The 16,170-nt window shown below is 39.5% G+C and overlaps 1 protein-coding gene across 1 annotated transcript in view; it reads right to left on the reverse strand.

Annotated features, from left to right (window-relative positions):
* Positions 1–16,170, reverse strand: part of LOC126262459 (cleavage stimulation factor subunit 1) — a 197,277-nt gene that overhangs the window by 92,480 nt on the left and 88,627 nt on the right. The window contains exon 5 of the mRNA XM_049959115.1: positions 10,170–10,292. Within this exon, the coding sequence (XP_049815072.1) occupies positions 10,170–10,292 (123 nt within the window). The remainder of the gene's footprint in view (positions 1–10,169; positions 10,293–16,170) is intronic.

Genomic DNA, 16,170 nt, shown 5'->3' on the forward strand with positions numbered 1-16,170 from the left:
GCGACGTTTTCCTTACTTGAACAGCGTGCAATCATTCGTTTTCTGAATTTGTGTGGTGTGAAACCAATTGAAATTCATCAACAGTTGAAGGAGACATGTGGTGATGGAGTTATGGATGTGTTGAAAGTGTGTTCGTGGGTGTGACAGTTTAATGAAGGCAGAACATCGTGTGACAACAAACCGAAACAACCTCGGGCTCGCACAAGCCGGTCTGACGACATGATCGAGAAAGTGGAGAGAATTGTTATGGGGGATCGCCGAATGACTGTTGAACAGATCGCCTCCAAAGTTGGCATTTCTGTGGGTTCTGTGCACACAATCCTGCATGACGACCTGAAAATGCGAAAAGTGTCATCCAGGTGGGTGCCACGAATGCTGACGGACGACCACGTGGCTGCCCGTGTGGCATGTTGCCAAGCAATGTTGACGCGCAACGACAGCATGACTGGGACTTTCTTTTCATCGGTTGTGACAATGGATGAGACGTGGATGCCATTTTTCAATCCAGAAACAAAGCGCCAGTCAGCTCAATGGAAGCACACAGATTCGCCGCCACCAAAAACATTTTGGGTAACCGCCAGTGCTGAAAAAATGATGGTGTCCATGTTCTGGGACAGCGAGGGCGTAATCCTTACCCATTGCGTTCCAAAGGGCACTAGGGTAACAGGTGCATCCTACGAAAATGTTTTGAAGAACAAATTCCTTCCTGCACTGCAACAAAAACGTCCGGGAAAGGCTGCACGTGTGCTGTTTCACCAAGACAATGCACCCGCACATCGAGCTAACGTTACGCAACAGTTTCTTCGTGATAACAACTTTGAAGTGATTCCTCATGCTTCCTACTCACCTGACCTGGCTCCTAGTGACTTTTGGCTTTTTCCAACAATGAAAGACACTCTCCGTGGCTGCACATTCACCAGCCGTGCTGCTATTGCCTCAGCGATTTTCCAGTGGTCAAAACAGACTCCTAAAGAAGCCTTCGCCACTGCCATGGAATCATGGCGTTAGCGTTGTGAAAAATGTGTACGTCTGCAGGGCGATTACGTCGAGAAGTAACGCCAGTTTCATCGATTTCGGGTGAGTAGTTAATTAGAAAAAAAATCGGAGGCCTTAGAACTTGAATGCACCTCGTAGTACATTCACCCTTATGAAACCTACCAACCACCAACAGTACCTCTCCTTCAACAGCTGCCACCAATTCCTTATCAAGAAGCCTCTTGAATACAGCCTAGCCACCTGGGGTTGACGAGGAGCCCCTCTCCTAACATATCAAGGGTCTCAATGAGGCCTTCACAGACCAAAATTATCCCCCTGACACCATGACTCAGTACCACCCAGGACTGGAGCAACTGAATCACGTTCTCTGACAGGGTTTCAACTAACTCCCATTGTGCCCTGAAACGAGAAATATCCTATCCAATTGCCTTCCCATCACTCCCACAGTGGCATTCTGTTGCCCATTAAACCTCCACAACATCCTTATCCACCCTTAATACATCCCAGTCCCCATTCCCTTGCCTCATGGCTCTCATCCCTGCAGTAGACCAAGATCCAAGGTCTGTCTCATACATCCTTCCACCACCACCCACTCAACAAGTTGTCTGTCTGCACAAATTGCTACCAACAACCTGTCACCAAAAGCTAGATGGACCAACCCGTTGCTCAAGATGCTGCACAACACAATGTGCTTCACTTGAAAGATTGCTTTACAGGTTGGGCCATCTGAATCCTTCCCACCAACATCAACTTCTCTGAACTACGCACGTGGGAGCTTTCCCTGCAGTCTATCCTGCATTCCTGTAACCCCATCTGGCCTCAACCTTTGCTAGTCCTTGTCCTCCACCTACCTATCCCCTTCCTGCTCCCACTCCAGCACGACTCAGCCTTCCATACCATCAATACACCCACTAGTCCTTTTCCTCTTCAATATCTCTCCTCCCCCTCCCCCAAACCTCCTAACTGCATTCAGCAACCCTACCCTGCCCCCACAACATCCCTGTAAGCTCCCACAAGCTTCACACATTCTCATACCTCAGACTACTATACCTCCCCCCTCCTCCCCATGCCACCTTCTTGCCCCCACCACCAGATTGTTGCTCCTACAACACACACAGTAACAATTCAGTCCAGCCACAATGCCCAGACACAGTGGTCGCACGTGTGTGTGTGTGTGTGTGTGTGTGTGTGTGTGTGTGTGTGGGTGGGTGTGTGGGTGGGTGGGTGGGTGGGTGGGTGGGTGGGTGGGTCGGTGGGTGAGTGCGCGCATGCACATGCTTTCTACTTCAGAAGAAGGCCTTTGGGCCGAAAGCTAAAATGTACAGCAGACTTTTTGTTGTGCCAGAATACAACTCAATGTCTCTTCTCTATAGTGAGCGACAAGATATCTTTTCATACTACTGGTGTTATTTCATCCTGGAGCTTCCGTTGTTTGAATTCTGGAATAGACAGACTCAATTACATGAAATATGAACCATTCGGCTAAATGGCTACTGGACTATAGGTCCAAGTAATGAGTAGTGAACATGAGAAAACGACAAATGTCAATAAAAAATGTATAATGATCATTATGGATAATAATATTTGTTATCTGAGATCCTATGTCCATAGTAGAGGTCATTAACTGATAGATGTTACGAAACTTAATCAAAGTGAAATATATATGTATGACTGATGGTTTACAATCTATTGTGGACCATTCCACAGTCAACAAATATGAACACACATATTAATTAAAAGTGGGATACACTTACAACTGTAATTTTACATTAAAGAGTCAAATGATGTTAATGCTTGTATTGAGAAGGTTAGAACAAGTCTGAACTTTAAATACTTGTTGTTTGGTTAGCATTTCACAGTAGTTACGACATGACGACATCATTCACCTAAGGGCAAAAGTCTGTAGTGTTACTGATCACTCTGATGAAGTGACGTGTTGAACAAGCATTTTTCGAACTAACGAATGATGATCTCCACTATAAAGAGTTTATTTTCATAATGTATTATATCATCTACTGTCTAGATGTATGTTTTATTTATGCATATGTATCATGGGATGGATGGCAGTGTATATACAAGTGGAAATAATGATAAAAATTACACCATGTTCGTGGTACCTGTAGGTCAGTTTATTCTGTGCCATCGTTTCCTGCCTTGGTGTGCGCCATAGAGGAAGAGAGGCTGTGACAATGTCTTTGACTTCACAGGGACAAGAGAAAACTTGTTGTATAAATACATTCAAATGAGATCTATTTAATATGACAGAATGTTTTTAGACTTTATCCTTATCAATATTTTTGCGATGTTCTGTACAATGTAACAACTATAATTTAAGGTCATTGTAATCAGAGTACAACAAACAAGTTAGTTAGTTAGTTGGTTCCATGTTCCACTGATCAATCACACGGTACAGTAACCCTTAAATGGCACAAAATGCATATACTATATTTATAGATTTATTTATTCCTATTTCCAAATTTATCTATGGTATAGAAGGAGTTGTCAAGCTATTACTGCTGTCTGTCAGACATTTTATTTTCTCTGGTAATTTGTCGAAAATTTTTATAGCAGCATATTTTACCCCTTTCTGTGCCAAAGATAGTTTGAGTAAAGGATAGTGCAAGTCTTTCTTTTTTCTGGTATTATAATCATGAATGTCATTGTTGTTTTTAAACTGGTCCATGTTGTTGAGAACAAATTTCATTAGTGAGTAAATGTACTGTGAGGCTGTTGTAAGAATTCCCAATCATTTAAAAAGATACCTACAAGATGTGTGGCTATGAACCCCACACATTTTCTAACCACTTTCTTTTGAGCAGTGAATACTTTTTGTCTAAATGTTGAGTTACCCCAAAATATTATTCAGTATGACATCAGAGAGGGAAAGTACGCAAAATATGTTAGCTTACTAATTTCTATATCCTCAAAATTGACAATTATTCTGATTGTAAAAGTTGCTGAACCTAGTCACTTTAGAAGATCCAAAATATGAATTTTCCAATTACGATTCTCATCTATGTGTACACCAAAAAACTTAGTATGCTCTACCCTGTCTACTGACTTCTGCTGATGTGTTATATTTATTGAACGAACTGTACTTTTTGCTGCAGAAAATTGGATGTTTGGTGTTTTTTCAAAGTTTAGCGCAAGCCCATTTGCAGAAACTCAATTAATGACTTTTTCAAAGACCTTATTTGTATCATTTTCAATTGGAGTTTCTTTTACTGGATTAATAATGATGCTTGTATCATCAGCAAACAGTGTCAGTTTAACTTCTGTTTCAGATAGGAAGGGAGGTCGTTCACATATATCAAGAACAGAAGGGGACCCATGATTGAACCCTGTGGAACACCTAATGTAATATCACCCCAGTTAGATGAAGTAGCAAACTTATTTAAATCACTTGACCCAAATAAGGAAACTTTTTGCTTCCTGTTCTGTAGGTACGAATTAAACCACTCATACGCTATTCCATTTATACCATAGAACTGTAATTTCTGTAACATAATGTCATGGTTCACACAATAAAATGCTTTGGAAAAGTCACAGAAAATTCCTATTGGTGACATTTTACTATTTAAAGACTCTATTATGTGGACAGTGAAATTGTATATTGCTGTCTCAGTGGAACAGCATTTTTGAAATCCGAACTGTTATTTACTACGTATCCCATTACTGTTGAGATGGCTCACCGCTCTTGAGTACATTACTTTCTCAAAGATTTTTGAAAATGCTGTAAGCAAGGATACTGGCTAATAATTATTGACATCTGTGGTGTCCCCCTTTTTGTAGAGCGGCCTGACAATGGCATATTTTAACTTCTCTGGGAAAATACCTTGAGTTAATGATGCATTAGATATGTGACTCTAAACATCAGCAATAATTGCTCCACATCGTTTTAATATCTTATTAGATATGTCATCCACTCCAACAGAACATTTATTTTTCAAAGATTTAATAATTTTACTTATTTCACAAGAGGTTGTTAGGTGAAACTTAATCTGACAAAATTTTTTCAAAACAGACTATTCCATGTACTGCCTGGCTTTTTCTTTTGAACTGTTCTCACCAATTTTTTTCCTACACTTAAGAAATGGTTGTTAAATACATTAGCTACTTGTGTACGTACTGTTGGTTAGGATGGTCTCATTCTCCTTAATAGTAATACTACCTACCCCAGAGGTTACTTTTCCTGTCTCCCTTCTAACAACATTCCACATTGATTTGATTTTATTGCTGGAGTTGTTAATTTCTTCTCTAACATACTTATTTCTTGATTTCCTTACAACTTTTCTCAGTATGTTACAATAATTTTTATAGTGTAAAACTACTTCTGGATCTTTACTAGTTCTTGCTGTCTCATAAAGTTTTCTTTTTCTTTCTGAAGACACTTTAATACCTGTAGCAATCCAAGGTTTTTTTGAAAAGTGTGTGGTGTTACATTTCGTAATTTTCTTTGGGAAACAATGTTCAAAACGGGATATAAATTTATCAAGAAATATGTTGCATTTATCATTAGGATCTGGATCATTATATACGAGGGCTATCCACAAAGTACATTACGTTTTGGAATTAAAAATAAATAAGTTATTGGAATTTTTTTTTATTATATACAGATGAAAGCCACACTTAAATACTACTTTTCTACATAGTTGCAATTAAATTAAGGCACTTATCGTAGCGATGGACGAGCTTGGAAATTCCTTCGTCGTAAAATTCGGCCACCTGCACCTTCAACCATGTGGTTACCTCTTCTTGAAGCTGTGCATCGTCATCAAAACGCTGCACAGCCAACCACTTCTTCATTGCTGGGAATAAGTGGATGTCGCTCGGTGCCAGGTCGGGACTGTACGGTGGATGAGGAAACAACTCCCACTTAAAAGATTCGAGAACTTCACAAGTGGCATTTGCCGTGTGGGCCCGGGCGTTGTCGTGAATCAGCAAGATCTTTGAGCCCAACTTTCCCCTGCGCTTGTTTTGTATTGCTCTTCTGAGGTTGTGAAGAGTTTGGCAATACCTTTGAGAGTTTATTGTAGTGCCTCTTTCCAGGAAATCCACAAAAATCACACCTTTTCTGTCCCAAAAGACAGTCGCAACGTGGTTGAAGGCGCAGGCGGCCGAATTTTACGATGAAGGAATTTCCAAGCTCGTCCATCGCTATGATAAGTGCCTTAATTTAAATGGCAACTATGTAGAAAAGTAGTATTCAAGTGTGGCTTTCATCTGTATATAAAAAAAATTTCCAATACTTTATTTATTTTCAATTCCAAAACGTAATGTACTTTGTGGATAGCCCTCGTACATCTCCCCAATTAACATTTCTTAATCTTTCTTTGAAGTGCTCTATAGATACCGGGTTGAGCGACCTTACACTTTTACTTAATGGCTTCCAAACTGTACATCCTGTGGGGTTTTGTAAGTTAATCAGTTGTCCATCATGGTACAACAATCCATTTACCACAGGAAAAGCATGTGTTTGTTTTACATCCTCTTTCTGTACAAATATATTATCTATTAGCGTGCTGCTGCCTTGAGCTATACATGTAGGGAAATTGATCACTGATTCTAAGTTATATGTTGTTAATAACACTTCTAATTCACTTTTCCTATCAGAATTGCTTAGAAATTTTACATTGAAATCACCACAGATTAATAACTTCTTCTTTTTGTCTGACAATGTGAATGAGAAGCTTCGCCTTTATTTTGAGAGTTGAATGCTGGATATGTACTCTTAACTTTCAACAGTAACTCCATAAATTCGAGAAAATAAGTTTGATTTGAAGAAGTTGGCGAATGTGCTAAAATAGTATGGTGAGCAGTCTTAACTCCAGATCATGCTTCACTTTGCCACCCGATACCACCATAAAGAACCAGTGGAGCACCACAGCAACAACCTAATTCTCTTTGGCATTGCTATGGGCTGGGACACCATCTGATTCTTATCGACTGCGTGGTCCTAATAAACACAGAGTACATTGGACCATGTGTAGTGATCCCAACACCAGTCTGACATCAGATTCTACAGTTGCTGCATCAGGGACATTGGGGCACTTCCAGAACCAAAATGCTCGGCCGGCACTATGTTTGCTGGACAGGCATCGAGCTGGAAGTAGAGAGCGTAGTCCGTCAATGTAACAGAGTTGTGGAACAGCAGGTGGCCCCATGTCAGGTTTATTTACCATGGCCAGCACCCACCAAACCATGGGAAAAATGCACCTCGATTTTCCAGGCCTGTTCCTGAATACCACATGACTCATCATCACAGATGCTCTTTCCTGATTCTCATACATTGTTAACTGCCATAAAACCATTGTGAGATATACAGTGAAGTCGCTGTCACAGGTTTTTGCCATTGTAGCCCTGCCACAGACATCAGTGATCAACAATGGTCCACAATTTCAGGCAGAGGTCTTTGAGAATACTGTATCTGTGTTATGAATAGAGCAAAGAACATCTGTTCGCCTCCTTTTCATCCCTAAATCAAATGGAGAGGCAGAGAGATTTGTTCGGTCATTCAAACCACACACGGCGAACTATGTCCAACATGCTCCAACGGAAGACACCCTGAGATTTCTTTTTAGTTTCATATAGAACAACACCGTTTGGCTAGAAGAGCCCATCAGAACTATTACATGGACATCAGCCCTGTTCTCTTCTGCATTTACTGCTGCCCACAGGCAGGAACCCCTCCCCCATCCCTTCTGGTTCCTCCACCCTCTTCGAAGTTCTGGCCTGACACGCAGGAGTGGGCCCAGGGGTTCAGCTGACAAAATCATTGGTTCCCAGCCACCATTTGGCATCAACAGGAACGAAGGGTTTTTGCACTTGATAATGGAGACCGGACTATCACCCAACATCAGAACCATGTCTGGTTATGCAGCTGCGCACCCCCAGTCTTTTTCTCCCCACTCCTTAAACCGATCCTGGTTTTCCCATCCCTTGGCAGATGAGGAGATTGCTCTTGTGTCACTCCCCACATCCTCCTCTACCCCCCCCCCCCCCAATTCCTCTGTTAGCTGTTCCAGAATACCACAGCAACAGGAAGAGAGTCCAGCCTCACCTCTGGCTTCCTCCCCATGGGGCTGGCCACTGCTTTGGGTCTAGGTATCGTAAACAGGGACACCATCACAGAATCCACTCGAGGAGCAGTTGCCATTCTGGAGCCCAGTCATCATCATGACACCACCTCTGGATTCTTCCACTTTCCCGTGTGGCTGCTGCTGCCCAAGTAATGCAGCCACCACCGGCCAGGCCGCTTTCAGCCTCACACTGAAGGGCCCACAGACTGGGAGCTCCTGGGAGCCTGAGCCATCAGCAGAGAGGGATGGGGAGGAAGGGGGGTGGGGGTGGGGAGGGGGAGGGTGGAAGAGGAGAAGGTTGCAAAACTCGCTCTCCATCTCCACTCGGCACAGGGCCAGGCCCAGCATGGCTGTTGTACCCCTCTGGAGGGAAGGCGGTATGCCCAAAGTTACCAATACCTTTCATCATCTGCCTTATCCTGCAATTTAAGCACAAAAAACTGAATTATCATACCACAATATTGAATAACTTTCACTGTTAATGCCTGGCTAGCAGCATTTAGAAGAATAATGGTCCGATGATGCCTCCAGCCCAAAGTCTGCACCAAACAGTGACACATTGTTTCTCAGTGAGCACTGTCGATTTCTCAAACCCCAAATGTGGCAATTTTGTTGATTAGACAAGTCATCAAGATGAAAATGAGCCTCATTGTTGAAGATGAATTTGTTCGCAAAATCTACAACCACTTGTTGTTTTTTCTGAACTCCATTCAATGAACTTTATTTGCTGTGCACAGTCATCTGGCTTCAGTTGTTGAGTCAACTGAACATTTTAAGCAACAATGTAGGAAAAAATAAATTGCTACTTATCGTGAAGTTGACACGTTAAGTTGCAGGCAGGCACAATTAAAGAACACCTACACATAAGCTTTCAGTCACAGATTTCATCTGAAAACGAAAGAGAAACATACACCATTCATTCACACAAGCAAGCACACCTCACCACACACAACTGCCAACACCGGCAGCTTGGACCAGAAGTTGGCATTCTGGTCCAAGCTGCCAGAGTTGGCGGCGGTCATGTGTGCATGAGGAGAGCTAGCTTGTGTTAATGACTGGTGTGTGTTTCTCTTCCTTTTTTTGATGAAAGCTGTGACCGAAAGCTTATGTGTAGGTGTCTTTTAATTGTACTTGTCTTCAACTTAACATGTCAACTTTATGGTAAGTAGCAATCTATGTTTTCCTACATCGTTGATATTCCAACCTGACATTTCCATTGTTTGAACTTCTTTAAGCATTAAGATACAAATCTTTTGTCTGAGTATAATATAAGGAGCTTTTCAAAATGTCCAATTCTTGACCATGGTGCCGAACTGATGCCCCTGAACTCTCCACAACACTCTCATGAACTGTTTCAATGTTTTATGATAAATGATGTGTTGAAAAATTGCCAGTGTGTTTTAATAACAGTAATGGAGCCAGTCTCACTAGATTTTTTTTTAATTAATTAAATGATGCTGAATCACTATTCTGACCAGATTTTGTACGAAAATTGAGTAATGTAGCTTCCAACATATTATTCTCTCATGTAGCGCTCCACTTTTAATAATGCACAAATTCAACACTTGCATGAATTTTGGGACATATTACATAAAAATTAAATAAACAGCGAACTCGGCAATATCCACAGCGGCATTAATTTCTAAAGTATCTTACACATTCCTGGCCTAGAAAGAGTGTAGCTGTATAGTCAATCATCTTTTTCGTGTGCATCCACAATAGTATTATTTATTTCAACACTCTGGCTGATAATGTTACAGCCATTTTCAAGGTAAGTCACTCGTTGAATACTGTTACCTTTATAGTCCTGTCCATAAGAAACATATTGTATGATGGTTCACTCAAGACTGTGGCAGTTGCTACGCAGGTAAAGAGGGTAGAGACTTTTTATTCTAATTTCATATGGCTCTCTACACTGTATATGATGGCCTTATTTCTGTATAAAAAAATTTCTTGCTATGAGAGTTAAAGTCAGAAGTAGATTTAAATGTCCTGTTCCACAAAGAAACCTTGGAGATCAAAGAACGAAAGCAATAGCAATGTTGCACACTGTATACATAAACTAAATGCCAATGTTCACATAAAACAACTCACCGTAATTGTACGAAATGCCTTCTTGACAGAAGTCTTGCTGTAATCAAATAGTTTGACAGTAAAATCTCGGGATCCGGATGCCAGAATTGGTTCACGGGGATGAAATTCAAGGCATGTTACTTCCTGTGTAACAGAAAATGAAAAATCAGTTTTACTCCAAAACATTGAAAATAATTTGCAACTTTATTTACATCAACTGTTTTAAACAAATGAAAGACATTGTGTCTGTATCGGAGAGGAATGTACCAATACTCAAACCTCCTTTCAACTGCTTCTACAGTCGTATAATACCTACAGTCTCCATAATAACAATATTATTTAGTAGCAAAAATAATTAATTTTTGACAATATAATGTAAATACATAGATTTAAAAAAATCTACCTTCTTTTATATGTGTGTTCTGCTACTGCTTGGTGAGAAGATTTTTTTTTAACTTTCCATATGTATTATAATCTGATTTAATAGGATAGATTGCTACTCATCACATGGAGGAGCCATTGAGCAGCAGACAGGTACACTGAGCGGCAGACAGGTACATTTAAAAGTAGACTGTTTGAAACTGCTAAGCTATTGGGTGAAGTCTTTCTCATCAGATAAATAAATACAAACAGATTCATACATGCACAACTCACACATGGCCACTGTCATCTCCAGTCAATGTGGTCCCACTGAAATGCATGGTGATCTTGGTTGGGGTGGGTAGTGGGAGTACAGAGGAGGCATGGGGTGCACAAGGATAGCAAGGAAGGGGTGGGAGAAGATGTTAGTGCTGCCTGTGCGAGTGTGCAGAGATACGGTGGGGACAGGATACTGAGCAGGGTGCATAAGCGGACAAGAAAAAAAAATTCCCCGGATTTTTCTGCTAAAAATACACTTTTTCTTGGGTGAAAATACACTATATCCTAGTGGAAGCACATTTTTTCCATGCTAAATGGCAATATATTTTTCCTTGGAGCTGTAAAACTTATCAATCCTTTAAATCGTAAAGGTTTCGTACACCAGCTTAGAACTTCTTGGCATGTGATCTCACCGGGCAATTACAGCAGATACTCAGGGGACTGGATGTGAAATGTAATCAACCAATAGCAGCATCATTGTTAAGTAGTGTGAACACACAAATAGGAAAAGTTAATGGTTTAAATAGATATAATGCAGCACAGCTACAAGAAAAGCACATATAATATTGCTTACCAAAAGTTTTTTGCTGTTTTTGTCTGAGGATGTGGTTAGTCAGTGTCCTAAGCACACAGCTTCAACTGCAGCAATTGAATATTTCCGACAAGCATGATTATACATTTCCCTGCTGTGCATCATACATTTTGTGTGTTATCTGACTGAATACATGATCTGGCGAGCACTTTGACTTTCTCGTAGAACCAAACATGTGAAATTGCTAAAGGACTCACTTCACACCCTTCTTGAAGGATAATTATACTTTTTGCCATCATTATTGCATAATTTGTTATTTATGAAAGAACTAAAATAATTATGAAAATCTAACCTTGGAACTTAATCTTTTCTACAGTGTGTTACCCTTTAAGATATCAAACATGTATGTGCTAGTAAAATTTTAAATAACATAATAAATAGCTGGTCTTCTCGACCCGAAACTTTTCTAAGTGGCTGGTCCTCAGTATTAACTTTTGAATGAGAGTCTAATGCTCCATGATTTGAGCAATTCATCGCACATTCTCACATGTAATATAATTTACTTTAAAAGTAACACTCCTCAAATCACCATTCACAGTATTTTCTGGGGACCTATTACAAATGTAAAAAGGTAGCAATGTCACACTCATTGAAATGAGGCCCACAAGAAAAATGCAGCAAAAGCAGATTGTTTTACAAAGTATTGCATAGTCTTTGACACATTTTGCTTTCGGCAGACACGTGTGTGCACTGTGTTTTGCTGTTGTAAATAGCACATTTTCTTTGCAACTAAAGTTTTATTTTGGTGTTGTACTCTCATTTATATTTTATTTCTGCAGTAGTGGACTAAAGTAAAATACTTTGTTAGAGTATCAGTTCTTCCCAGTCTATATCACAGATTTTTAACTGAAAACGGAAACAAGGAAAAACTCCTGGAACTCTAAAAAGTTTCCGGGTTTTTCCCAGATTTCTCCTGGATGAAAAAAATTACCACTTTTTCTCTGGGTTTCCCAGTTGTCCTGTGGAGTATACACCCTGATGAGTTACTATGTGTAGCTTCAGCAGTTTGTGCTTGCGTAAGGGAGCAGGCAGGGGGATGAGGAGGGGAGAGGAGTAGAGAGGGTAAAATGACTACAGAGTTGCACTGGTGGGGTAGAAAGCATGTGTAGGTCTGGACTGGGGGCAGGGAAGAGAATAGGCAGTTTGAGCCCGGGGACTAGCAAAGGTTCAGGCCAAGAGGTTTACCTTCATGTAAATCAACTATTCACTGACTTCAGTCAGAAACAGAATGATCAAATCCAAGATTTAGCAACAAGGTTAGAATTTGATATTGAGGAAAAATGTAATAAGATAGAAACTGAAATCAATGAAACATTAGGATCATTTGAAAATGTATGTAATGTTAAGTTCGAAGCTGTAAATCAGAGATTTCATACTGTAAGGGAGAGCGTTGATAAGCAAGAGAAGTTGATACCAATTATCCAATCGCAAATTACAGGCGTGAATACACAAGTAGATACTGTGGAAAGAAATTTCAGAGAGAAACGAGCAAACTCTGACATTATAAATATAAATAGTTTGGAGGAACAGGTGGAAGAACTTATATATTGAAAAGTTTCCGAGAAAGTAAAATCCGGGAACGGATCTACTATTTTATCTTCTGAACTTAGTGATACCAAGAGAGGTATGAATGACCTATGGAGAGAATTCAAATTTATCCAAGATAAAGTAGACAAGAGGATGACTTCTCCTAACATGGTATTGACTAGTGAAGTGATGACTGATCTACAATGGGGGGCCAATTCAGGATTATCCAGGCAATTCCCTATGTTTAAGCCAGACAGGGATGTACATCCAACAATTTTTTCAAAAGATTCAATCAAGCTTTGCCAAAGAACTGGGAAGATTCTAAGAAAATTGAATTTGCTGTGGGGTACCTTTTAGGGGAAGCCTCAGAATGGCGTACTGTAAGTATCGAGAACTTTTCTACTTGGGAAGACTTTCAAAGGAATTTTAAAGAGAAATACTGGTTGGCTAGTGCACAAGACAAGTTAATATCAGATTTGTGGGACCTGAAATATTACAATAATACATAGAGTACTATGAGAAAATATTTCGACTGGCATTTAACACAGGCGAAATATTTAGATAAACCCATGGAGGAAGAAGGATTGATTAGAATTTTAATTAGATGTTTACCCATCTATGCAAGGAAAGACATCTTGTGTAGTGGCTGGAAAATGGTTGAAGAATTGTTATCTTTCGTTGACACTCTAGATGCAATAAATAAAGAGTATAAAGAAACTCTACATCATGGGGAAAATCTGAACTACAAAAGGAATAGTAGTAATAATTTTAGAAAACAAGAGGCTAACCTAGATAGGGTACACCAATGCAACAGCCAAAATGGTAATGACAATTATCAAAAGAAACATCCACCTTCGAATTTAGGTCCCGTAACTTCGCAGGAATTTGTACCAAGTACTAGTAAAACACAGTGGTAATGTAGTATCTCGATTCGGTAATCAACCTGTGATTACTGATAGTGAGGAAAACGTAGTGCGATCTGGACCCAGGGCCAGGGCCCAGGTCGTAGAGATACACTAGGAGGCCTGGTTCATAATAAGTATGTTAATTTTATGCACAAAATACCGACAAAGGAATGGTTGTTGCTGGAAGAACCAAGCTTGACTAACAACAATCCACAACCTATAATAGCAGGGACCATGGAAAATTCCAAGATTAAGGTATTTATAGACTCAGGGAATGAAGTATCACTCATATCCAGTGCATTCTATAACTCATTACAGACTAAACAACACTTACCACTGTTACCAGTAACTGCAGTTTACATAGTCGATATAACAGGAACGAAAAGTAAGGTGGTGAAACACAAAACACAAGTGAATTGCAGCACTGGAAATGAATTATTTCGTCAAACGCTGTTGACAGTAAAAAATACAAACAGAGATGTTTTATTTGGTTTAGATTGGTTATTAGAATTTAAAGTCATCTTAAACTTTGAGGAAAATCTTCTTTGTTTTGGTAACGGGAACAGGAGATGATGAATACCATTCATGACAGATAACCACATTGCAAAACAAACAACTGAGTGTCAATGTTTAAAATTAACTGCTACAGCACAAATGTCACCAGAGATCGATAGTGTCGATCATGTATCAGATTGAGCTGACATACACAACAAAGTAAATGAGTCCGTGATACTGACCGATCAACAGAGACAAGATTTATATAAAATTCTAATGGAATATGAAGTAGTGTTTAATCAAAGATGACACTCCATTTTTCTGTAGGCCGTATCCAATACCTGTGAATTTGAAAGAAGCAGTTAGGGAGGAAATCAACAAGATGACTTATAACAATATTAGAACGTAGTTCTAGCTTAATGAATAAGCCATTGGTAGTGGTGAAAAAAGCGACAGGTGGGGTATGATTAGTGTTAGATGCGCAGACATTGAATAAGCATACAGAGACAGAAAGAGACAGACCATTTAACATCGATGAATTGTTATCCAAATTTGAGAAAACACGGTTTTTTAGCACAATGGACCTGACTGCAGGATATTGGCAAATTTGGTTACATCCAGAATCAAAAAAGTATACAGTGTTTCTGTTTGATGGTAAATCATATCATTTCACTGTATTGCCTTTTGGACTTAATATTTCTCTACCCGTATTTATGCATGCACTGGATGAAGCATTAGGTAGAAATCTATTGAAGGATTTAATAATACATGTAGATGATATCCTGATAATATCAGCTTCTTGGGAAGATAATCGTCTAACATTGCGGAATACCCAAAGAAAATTTAAAGACAAAGGTATTACGGTGAAGCTATCTAAATCATATTTTGCACGTCAAAAGCTTAATTTTTTAGGACATATTGTAGGGGTGCAGGGAATTAGATCGGACCCTGAATGCATCAAACCTATAAAGAATGTCCACGCCCTAGAAATGTAAGACAGCTGAAGGAATTTTTAGGAATGGCCGGATACTATCGATGGTACATACAAGGGCAAGAACTGAATGACTCAAAAATTTTACATTTATTAAGAAAGGGAGTACCGTGGATTTGGGATCAAGAGGTAAATGAAATGTTTGAAAACATCAAAAGAGCACTTGTTGAATCACCCATATTACATCATCCGGTTATGGGTGAACCATTTAAAATTTCAACAGATGCATCTGATTATGGTACTGTGGCAAAACTTTTCCAAGGAGAGTTGGATCTAAATCATGTAGAACACCGAACCATAGCTTTTGTTAGCCATAGTCTGAAAAAACATGAATTAAATTACACAGCTACCGAGAAAGAACTGTTAGCAATTGTACGGAGTATCCAAAAATTTCAAACACTAGTATGGGGGTCAGAAATCCATGTTTATACAGACCATAAAGCTTTATCTTTTCTAATGAATAGTTTATTACATAGTAGGTTAATGCGCTGGATGCTTTTCCTACAAGAATATGATATTAGGATACAATATGTAAAAGGTTCCGAGAATACTGTACCTGATGCTTTGTCTAGATTACCCATAGGCAAGGAAGATTTAAAACATACGGAAGGACCCGGTGTTATATTTGCAATTAATTTTATGTCATTACAATATACGAACATCAGAGTACAAGAGATTGCTCACGGAATAACAGAGAATATCCATCATGATTCCTATTTTACAAAAATGTTTTCTTTGTGTATCTAAAATTCTTTACCTCGTAATCAAGTGAGAAAATGGAAAATTATGGACCATAATTTGTTTTGGAGAGACAGTATAACATTGCAACGTCGGTGTTTATCATTCCAAAGGTAATGGAAGACACAGTAGTGT

Source organism: Schistocerca nitens, chromosome 6 (assembly GCF_023898315.1).
Source record: "Schistocerca nitens isolate TAMUIC-IGC-003100 chromosome 6, iqSchNite1.1, whole genome shotgun sequence".
NCBI classification, from domain to species: Eukaryota; Metazoa; Arthropoda; class Insecta; order Orthoptera; family Acrididae; genus Schistocerca; species Schistocerca nitens.